Source organism: Barbus barbus (genome assembly GCF_936440315.1).
Source record: "Barbus barbus genome assembly, chromosome: 8".
NCBI classification, from domain to species: Eukaryota; Metazoa; Chordata; class Actinopteri; order Cypriniformes; family Cyprinidae; genus Barbus; species Barbus barbus.
This window is the reverse complement of record NC_136736.1, coordinates 19,730,596-19,741,587: the sequence shown is the minus strand read 5'-3', so window position 1 is coordinate 19,741,587 and position 10,992 is coordinate 19,730,596. Positions and strand designations below refer to the sequence as shown.

General features: G+C 35.0%; 1 protein-coding gene across 1 annotated transcript; it reads right to left on the bottom strand.

Moving 5' to 3' along the window:
- Positions 1 to 238: 238 nt before the first annotated feature.
- On the bottom strand, positions 239 to 3,407 carry LOC306873843 (cyclin-dependent kinase inhibitor 2A-like). Its single transcript, XM_079423343.1, has 2 exons — positions 3,036 to 3,407; positions 239 to 1,017 (listed from the first exon to the last, which is right to left on the bottom strand). Exons 1-2 carry the CDS (start codon positions 3,168 to 3,170, stop codon positions 766 to 768), a joined length of 387 nt encoding a protein of 128 aa, XP_079279469.1. The 5' UTR covers positions 3,171 to 3,407; the 3' UTR covers positions 239 to 765.
- Between the last annotated feature and the right edge of the window lie 7,585 nt (positions 3,408 to 10,992).

Here is a 10,992-nt window from a genome sequence, read left to right as displayed (position 1 = left end):
TTGCACTTTGGTAAATGTAACTGTCTGGCTATATCAAGCTTTAGCTACATTTTGTTTTCTTTCTTTCTTAGGTTTCACAGGTTATTTGCAATATGCAGGAGGTAAACTGTGTAAATAAAAAAGAATAAACTTTACGTTCCGAACAATATCAATATTTCTTTGCCCTCAAAGCTGGCGAGGCGATGATATAAAAAAATAAACAAATTATGCGTTATAAAGAACAACAACAACAAAAATTCACGGTGACATGTAGAGAGTTGCATTTATTTAGCCTATCATAAAACATCATAAACTTAACGAAAATATCTTATTTTCTAAGAGAACTGAGAAATATAAGCCACACATTAATAGGTTATTTGGTTTGAGCGCATACCCAATAAACGGACTTCGTTATCTTTCCTCGATTTAACTCCATTTATTCATATCATTCACCAAGTAAAGAACAAATATAGATATGTTAAAATTTTGAATTTTATATATTAGCCGTAATGCTGCGTCCAGATACTTTTACTAGGGTGATATTATCATTATCATTTTTTTTTAGTTTTCGATAGCGATGCCGCATGAAGGCCTATTAAAAATGAACTGTGAACCATAAATTATCATAGGAATACTCCAAACAGCATAATATTAGCCTACAAAGAGCCTATGTCCTAAACCATTAAAGTGCATAACTGCTGCGTTCATTCCTTTACTTTTTAAAGTTTTAAACCTGTCATATGTGATAAATATGTAGGCCTAGTTAGAAAAAAAAAACTTTAGCGTTTAAAAACGACTGAGAAATTCAACCACGTCCATATGGCCAGTCTGCCGTGCCACATCCACAGGTCGTAAATTGCTGTGATCTGTTGCATTGGGATCAGCGTTAAAGCGAATTAAAACCCGCACGGTGTCCATGAATCCGGTTCTGGCAGCATCGTGCAAAGGAGTGCTTCCTGTCCCGGGATCAGGCACATTAGGATCTGCTCCATATTCCAGCAGCAGGTGAGCCAACGGTGTGTTACCCATCATCATCACCTGCGGGATAAACAATCAAACAAAAAAAACGTTCTATGTTGTCAACAAGGTTTTTGGTATAAAGAATTGTTCATTTTCTATTAAAAAACACGCTGACTGTAATTCCTACTTTAAATGTCATTATTTGGAGTCACTGAGAAAGATTTTCTTTCGTTCGTAAGAACAATGTAGCTGACAACAGCTAATAACAGTTCAACAACGTTAATAATTTAACTGCTCATGTTGTAACATTTGTTTTTATTAGGCCTATTACTTAATATTGTTTTTAGATAGCCTAAGTGTGCATCATATAATATTTCCACTTTGTGATAGGCCTACTCATAAACATATAGCCTAGGTATTTCGTTAAAAAGATTAAAATGTTTCACTTAGCATATCTTCCCAATAAGCCCGAAAATTGTCTAATCAATCAGTCACAGTTTCTAATTTTTGCTCTTTGTGTAGGTTCGTTTTAAGCTTGCTAAACTATTACATCGTCTCCGCAGGCACTTTATTTTACCTCCGTGTTTTAAATCCTGCGAAGAATGGGGAGCATCATCATTAGATCGTGACAACAGACTAGATATTAGCTACGAGGGGAAATTGCTTTCAAACATGACCACCACCCTCTTGAAGCGACAGCAGGACAAGAAGTTTGAGTTTTAGGCTAATCTGGTTTATAATATTGAGACAGGGTGGTGAATGTTGATGTGGGATAGCCTAATTTTTTATAATAATACAATAAATTCATATCAAAATATTAAACGGTTGTTTTCTATTATGTACAATCGTTCTGATAGTACATAACCCTTTTGACATTCATTTACACAGTTTAGGAATAGGATAAACTATAATAGACTTTTATGAAGATTTATGAAATAGGCTAGCTACTAAAATGCGACGATGAAATATACTCCACAGTCCATGAAACTCACATACACTCTTAAAAATAAAGATGCTTCACGATGCCATAGAAGAACCTTTTTGTAAAAATGGTTCCATAAAGAACTTTTAACATCTGAAGAACCTTTCTGTTTCACAAAAGGTTCTCTGTGGCGAAAGAAGGTTCTTCCGATTATAAAAAGATAAGAAAGAGATGGTTCTTTAAAGAACCTTTGACTGAATGGTTCTTCTATGGCATCGCTTGAAGAACCTTTTGAAGCACCTTTATTTTAAAGAGTGTAGGTCCTACTTTTAAAGTAGCCTACAATTAATACAATGGGATTAATTTCTTATTTTAAAGTAGCTACATGATTTATATATATATATATATATATATATATATATATATATATATATGTATGCATGTATGTGTCTGTGTGTGTGTGTAAGAACAACTATAATTATATTACATTTAAGACAAATAAAACAAATTTTTTTTTTTCTCTACGAGATTAAACGTGTCAGGCCATTTACTAGTGTTTATTTTATTTTTTGTAAAACAAGATAAATGTTTTAGCCTTAAATACCTCCAGATAACTACACCTAGGATAAATTGGCTACTTTACTGAAATATTAATAATGTTTTAATACATAATAGAAATTAATAGAAATAGAATAATAATAGAATAGAAATTAATAATAGGCTATTAAACAGATTTTTTTCATAGTTATTAGAATTGCATTATAGTCTAAATATGCCGAAAATGTTTCCAATTAGTCTCACTACTCTTTAAAGACAACGTAAATATTAAATCAAAGTAAATGATAGATAGATAGATAGATAGATAGATAGATAGATAGATAGATAGATAGATAGATAGATAGATAGATAGATAGATAGATGATAGATAGATAGATAGATAGATAGATAGATAGATAGAATCCTATTCAACCGAGTGTAAGAAAGAATTAAACAAAATTCTAAAGTTAGGCTATTAAGTTATAAGCATATTACCATAATATAAAATAACTTGAACTTTCGTACAATATTTCCTTTTAAGTGTCTTTGTATTTTTATATTTAATATTTGTACATCTCCAGTCCGGCTTATGTTTGCATTTTTACTTATTTATTGTCAAGACGTGTCTTAAACCTACCTGTATAGGTGTTCTTCCGAATTTGTTAACGCCGTTCACATTCACTCCGTTAGATAGTAAACACTGAACATGGTACGTCTTTCCAGTCGCGGCTGCTTTGGTCAGTTCATCCTCGGCATGCATCATTTTCATCATCAGTCCACTGAAGGATTTCTCATTGACAGGTACAAGCAATAAGGAATCATCTACTGGTTACTCCGAAAATAATCACTTCTGATTATTAATTTTCTCTGTCTCCAGACGAAAAGGGATCCTCTGAGCTGGGTAAATACGTTAAATCGACTTCTTTATGAGGCTGCTGAGTCTTATAATTATTATGTAGGGAGATATGTGTTCAGACTTGCCTCTGTTATGAACGTCACGGCAAATCGTGCTGCAGTAGTGTATGAACTGCGCATGCGCACTCAAACAGCTGATCCAGGAAGACTCGGAGCTACAATGACACAGTAAGGAGAGAGTATCAGTGTTTTAAAAACTGGTAGCCTAATAAAGATATTAAAACGAGTTTTCTTTGTCGGTGTGCACAATCGGAATTATAGACTAATATAGGCTACACATTAAGCAAATCAGACAGATGCAGTTGGTGCCATTTTGAATAGGCTCTTTGGGAAGAATAGTTATCCTACCTAGGGGGAAAAAAACATTATTTTTCAGAGTACGTACCTATTTTTAAAAAAATAAATAGAAACGCGATGCTATAGCTAATAATGATGACTCGCTCAGCATCCCACATAACTGAACTCGATTTAAAAATGAGTTGTTCTATATTATTTATTATTATTTAGTCATTTAGCAGACGCTTTTATCCAAAGCGACTTACAAATGAAGACAACAGAAGCAATCAATTGTAGTATTAAAACAACTAAAACTGATCCAAAACTAAAAGCTGAAACTTTATAATTACTACCTATACACATTAAATCTTTATAAGTACTATATATATACACATATTAAAAAAAAAAAATAAACTAAATAAAAATGACAAATGCATACAACAAAATTTCAAAACTTAACATTTAAATGAAAAACAAAAAAATAAAGCTAAAACCAATTAAAAATATTAAAGAACAAAAGGTGAGTATAATAATGATTCTAACATAAAGCTAAGCCAAACACCAAAAAAACAACAACAACTATAGATATATATATATATATATTGTTACGTCCAGAGCCGTAAGGTTCTGTTTGTGTGTGTTCAGCTGTGCTGTCTCTCTTCATAGGAGAAATGGTTCCACCTGATACAGATAATCAATGGCCTGCTGTGATTGGATGCTGGGAGTATTTAAACTGAAAACACCATCAGAGCTGTGTTGGTGGTGGCTTGACTGTGTGCAGCAGCAGCAGCAATAATAATAATAATAATAATAATAATAATAATAATAATAATGAAGACCCATCTTCAACCCCAGATCTGAGACTTTGTTGAAGCCAGTAGTGAACCGTGTATCTCTACCTTTTATTGTGTGTACTACTTAGTGAAGTAGTTTTCTCTTTTTAGTCTCTTTCTATTTCAATCCCTGATTGAGACTTTAAAGACAGAAGTGAGTGTTACCTTTAATAGTTAATCATTGTTTGACTTAATGGATCATTTTCTCTTGGTTTATTTGAAGTTTGTTATTTAATTATTTATTTCTTTATTTTGTGAGGTTAGTAGGGAGGTGGGTGCCATTTATTTTGAATCATACTTTTTTTCTCCTGTTTATGCTAGAAAGGGAGTAAGCTTATTTTGTTGTACTTTGGTTTTCTTTGTTTTTAGTTTAGGTAGTATGATTAATGAGGAGTAAAATTGATTATGTTTGTTATTTTGGCTATACCCTCTTCTGAACTTGATACCTCTTTTTCTTTTGCCTAAATTGTAAATAAAACTACTTTCTTGAATGAGATCCCTATGTGGTTATTGTGAAACAACTCTGGGTCTGGAGACGGGGTGGCTTTATGCTGTTGCACATTAATTTCACCACCATCCACTTTTTTTTACTGTTTCATTCCTCCCCTAGACCAATCAGGAAATCGTAACAATATATGTACAACCACACACACATTTATCAATTCAATATATATAATTTAATTTCCATTTAGTTTGTTGAAGTATTAAAATAACTCAAATTAAATAAAACTAAAACTTAATAAAAAACCTATACAGACATAATAAATTCAGACATTATTTATCTAAAATTAAAATAGATAACAAATACAAATCACGACAGTATAGTTTATCAGTAATCCTAAGAAATAACACTACCAAACACGCATGCTAAAAACAACAACTTACTTACACATAGTAAGAAATGGTTCTAAAAACTGAAACAGAAGTGAAACAAGTAGAAAAGAGGAGAAATCAAAAGCGATACTTATTTATTTTATACAGAGTAATACTGTCAGTCCTGTGTCTTGTTTCCCCCTCCTCTCGTGTCCATATTTGGCCTTCCTGTTCCTGTCCTCGTTCCCTGTTCATTAGTTGATTAGTCCCTAGCCCTGTGTTTAATTGCCCCGCACCAGTTTCTGTTCTTCCTTGTTGATTCCCCAGTGTTCTTAAGCCCCGTGTCTCCCTGTCTCCCATGTCCTGTATTGTTCGTCCATCCCCCAAGCTCCATGTACCGTGTGTTTGGGAGTTCAATAAAACACGGTGTTTGGATATCTCCGTGTCTCCTTGCTCCAGTGAAACGTGACAGCCACACTGCTATTTCAATGTAGGCTAGTATTTCTTCTTTTAATCATCGAGTCCGTCCAGTATAGGACACCTACTTTGAGCAACATCCCTCATAATAAAACATACATTAGGTTACATTTACATACACACGCTACTTTTTATCTCAAGTTAGCCTATTTATTTTCTCAAGTGTTTGATTGGCTGCACACAATTTATTACATCTGAACGGTATAAAGGACGGGGAATTCCAGGGATGTACTGCACCTATTCTGACCATTATTTTGTCCTCCTTTTAGTTTTACTGCTATTTCCCCCACATTGCTGAACACTATAAAAACAAGGCCTTAAAACGTCTTAAAGACTGCAGCAAGTAGTTCAAGTAGTTTTTGTTTTGTTTTGTTTTTTACAGTGTTGTACTTCGTTTGGTTGTATGCTGTTCTTTTATGTCAGTGAAACCAGTACAAAATTTATTACAAACTGAAACATGATCACTTAGACCATTAGATAGAGGGGACGCAATCCAATGTGATCATGTATTTCCAACCTAAAATAGAAGCTTTACATAACTGCAGATGTTTAGAAATGCCCTAAGAACAATGTGCATTTACTTTTTAATTTTAAGTTCTTTATAAGTTTATCATACACAGGATGATGATCCATTAGCCAATGTGTTATTGAGATAAATATTTGTTAATTTAATTGTCATAGCACAAAATGTAAAATTAAAGGGGTGCACTAAACTTTTACAGAATGTATAAGTGACTTTTAATATCACTTACTACTTGTGTGTAACCTACTGACAATTTAGTAACTTTAGTAAATTTATTCTATAATTTATTCGACTTGTGCATGCATTATGCAGACATGTTTAACTTCACTTTAAGTGAAGATATGTCATAATATCAACACTGTGAATTCAATTTGAATGATTTCACTCAGTAAGCCTATGTTTAGATTTTTTTAATGTATGAAACCTATGGAATTACTGAACGGTAACACCCATGGATTAAAATAATTATTAAAGCATTTAGTTTAAAAATAAAATTAAATAAAATTAACTTAAATAATAATAAAAATAACACAAGTAAAAACATGCCACTCAGGGCCTTCTGTGCAATTTCTTTACTCCACAAATCTAAACACATTAAATGTATCCAAAAATCTCTCACTGACAAATAGACACCAAAAACTTGTCACAGATCCCAATTTGTTTAGAGACAACAAATTAGATAAATTGTCCTCAAAACGGTTTTGATGAACTAAAACAAATATTGATATTCAGATGAAATTACAAAATTAAGAACAAAGCCATTCATCAAATCTGTTGAGATGAGATTTTGTGCACGGTCAAGAGAAAAAAGTTGGGTGGGTGTCTGTCTTACTCAGTAGCACTGTTTTGTAATATATTGGGGGAGCATGGTGTGAGCTAAGCCATTTTTTTTAAATAGAACCAACCAGATTGTTTTGTTCATGAGTATATTTCTGACGTGTCAGGTAACTCCCAGTTAAAGTTTATAAGACGTCCAGCATTTATTTCATTGGGATTTTCCCACTTAAGTTCTCCTTCCTTGTTCAAAGATGTACACGTCACTGCCTAAAAGTCATGTCACGTCAATGTGGTATTTCCTGCATTTGGTGGTGAATTAAATTTTGTTCTCAAAGTTCTCATACACCAAAATGAAAGAAAGAAATATCACTCTCTTTTAAACGTTGTGCGTGTGTGTATTATAATTCGTTACATAGTAAGGGGGGTATCTCCTCGTCCACCACCAGTGTGCAGCATCCACCTGGATGATGCGACGGCAGCCATAGTGGGCCAGAATGCCCACCACACACCAGCTTATTGGTGGAGAGGAGACAGTGATGAAGCCAATCAGTAGATATGGGGATTGTTAGGAGGCCATGATGGTCAGAGGCCAATGGGCAAATTTGGCCAGGATGGCAGGGTTACACCCCTATTCTTTTTCGAATTTTCAGATTTTTTATGACCCCAGAGAGTCAGGACCTCGGTTTAATGTCTCATCCGAAGGATGATGCTTTTTACAGTATAGTGTCCCCATCACTATACTGGGGCACTAGGACCCACCCAGACCGAAGGGTGAGCACGCCCTGCTGGCCTCACTAACACCTCTACCAACAGCAACCTAGTTTTCCCAGGAGGTCTCCCATCCAGGTACTGAACAGGCTCAATACACACACACACGTTGGTTTTTGTGGTTTATGGGGACTCTCCATAGTCGTAATGGTTTTTATACTGAACAAACTGTGTGTGCTATTGCCCCTCACCAACCCTACACCTAAACTTAGCCCTCACAGGAGACTTTGTGCATTTTTAGATTTTCAAAAAAACACCATTTAGTATGTTTTCTAAGCCTTTTGAATTACGGGGACATAGAAAAGTGTCCTCATAAACCACCTTCATATTTTAATACCTCTGTCATACCCATGTCATTATACAAATTTGTGTCCTCATAAACCACATAAACATGCACACACACACACACACAATATTAAAAAAAAAACCCCACAAAAAACACAGTATTTTGACTAAGCAGTTTTTGCAAGCAACATTTAAGATTTTACAATTCATTATAGTGCCAGATTCTTTCTTGAAAGTGTGTAATTGATTTTGTTTTACTGCCCCTTACTGCTTCTGTTCATATCACAGCTGGGGAGAGTTGCTAGAAGGACTTGAGGAAGAGTACATGCATGATGCCTTCGGTCAGTCTGCATTGTGATGACATTGACTTTCTTGGTGGGTGATCTGGCACAGGCCTCAGTCTTTCCACACCGATCATTTTTTGAAACTGCCTCCATGTACAGCCTCGTTCTGAACTCGATCTGACCAACAAATAAACATGATGTTGCTTGGGAACAATGGGGTCTCTGTGAGCAATTGTGAAGCAACACTAGGCCATGTGCAGTGAGAGTTACTGAATTAGAGAAAGACAGAAAGTGATTCAGTCACATGCACACTGCTTAATGGTCTGTGAACTGAGTGTTCAGACACAGCCCTCCTATTAACCCTATAAAGCCTATCATATTTGATGTACTGTACAAATTTCGAAGCCCTCTAAATTAAAAACAATCAAAACTTTTCTGAACAGAGAATCAAATTAAAACCCTCTTGTACACAGTCTACATGTCTTCTGTCCTCTGAGTGATAGTTTATACTTTTTTAGCAAGTTAAAGGCCTTTTAGTAGAATTCTAAAAACATTCCCCTTCAGGTTGTGGTGCACGTCTTCTTGCTTTGAAATCTTTACTGATTACAGTAATATTAACTTTATTTATTTATTTAAAAAAAAAAATATTTAGCACAAATTAATTAAGCTAAATACATTCCTTTATACCAACAAAACAAATTATTGTGTTAAATTATGTAAAATGCAAAAGCAACAACAGCAGGTTACAACTTATTACAGTGTAGGTTTATTATAATTGTAGTGTAGGATAGTAGTGTAAAAGTGTAGGATTTTGATACATAGTTTTTTTTTTTTTACAAAAATCAAGTTAAAATGTGAGTATCAAACATCAGGCTTTTGAGGTTTTTCACGTTTTTGTAAATCTGTCAGTCATCGTTGTTTTGCATTACAATATATATTTTGCCCCCACAATAAAAAAAATAGCTCTGATCATAAAAAGCATTTAAATAGATTTTTTGTTTTTTTTTGTTTTTTTTGGACAATTTATCTATGTTGATTTTTTAGTTTAACACCGTTTTATGCGTTGTGAATTGAAAGATCAGGACCACATTAGCTTAAGGATTTATTAACTTGGCAAGCTAACATGCATGAGCACAACAATTCTGACAGGATGTGAAACAATCATAGGATTCAGACACAGCATATCTGCCACAGGCTGCGATCAAGCACCTGACCTAATAACAAAAACTGTTCTGTCTGCCTGTGGAATTGCTTTGTGGTCATTTCAATTGTTTTATAAGCACCACCTTGTCTCCCTCCTTGTGTCCCAGGACCTCAGTTTGAAAACCCATGGCTTTGACAGTTTATCTCATTAAAAGCACAGGAGCAAAATTCTCAAATAAAGCATTTAGTAGAAAAGAAACAAGAATTCTAAGAAATGTGCCATGATCTCAGTGACATCTGTTTTTGAAGAGAGGTCAGTCCACTATTAAAACATACTTGTATTGTTAGCATCTCCTCTTCTTTTCAAAACAGTTTGAAGACGTCTGGGAATCGAGGTTATGAGTTTCTGGAGTTTTGGTGTTGGAATTTGGTCCCATTCTTGCCTGATATAGGTTTCCAGCTGCTGAACAGTTTGTGGTCGTGTTTGACGTATATTTAGTTTAATGATGCGCCAAATGTTCTCTGTAGGTGAAAGATCTGGACTGCACCTGGACTCTTCTACTACGAAGCCATGGTGTTGTAATAGCTGCAGTATGTGGTTTTGCATTGTCCTGCTGAAATACACGAGGCCTTCCCTGAAATAGACGTCGTCTGGAGGGGAGCATATGTTGCTCTAAAATCTTTATATATTTTTCAGCATTCATAGTGCCTTCCAAAACATGCAAGCTGCCCATACCGTATGCACTTATGCACCCCCATGCCATCAGAGATGCTGTCTTTTGAACTGAACGCTGATGACACGCTGGAAGGTCTCCCTCCTCTTTAGCCAGGAGGTTGTCCGTGATTTCCAACAAGAATGTCAAATTTGGACTTATCTGACCATAGAACACTTTTCCACTCCATTTTAAATGAGCCTTGGCCCACAGGACACGACGGCGCTTCTGGACCATGTTCACATATGGCTTCCTTTTTGCATAATAGAGCTTTATTTGGAAACTGCAGATGGCACGGTGGATTGTGTTTATCGACAGTGGTTTCTGGAAGTATTCCTGGGCCCATTTAGTAATGTCAATGACAGAATCATGCTGATGAGTGATGCAGTGTCATCTGAACGGCAAACTCCGGTGCAGGGGAAGACAACAATGTCTCCAATTAAGCGATTGAGGTGTTTTGTTGTTGGATGTAATAATAAATTTAGCAGTTGTCATTTACTCCCGACATCTGAGCCGCTGAAGACGGAGAGGATTAACATTACTTTCGTTCTGAAGGGAATGCGCCGATCCCGATCTGCCTAAATGTGTCTATGTTAGCGTGAATCATTCGTGATCCAGCTTTATCTACAGAAGAAGCAAGTATAAGGGGTTTTATGAATCTTTGCTAATTTAAAGCAATATGGACTAGAATGGCTTGCTAAAAAACAGAGCTGATTTTGACATGTGTTTGACAGTTGTTTTTACACTACCACTGAGAAATTTTAACCAAAGTAGACTTTTCATTAAG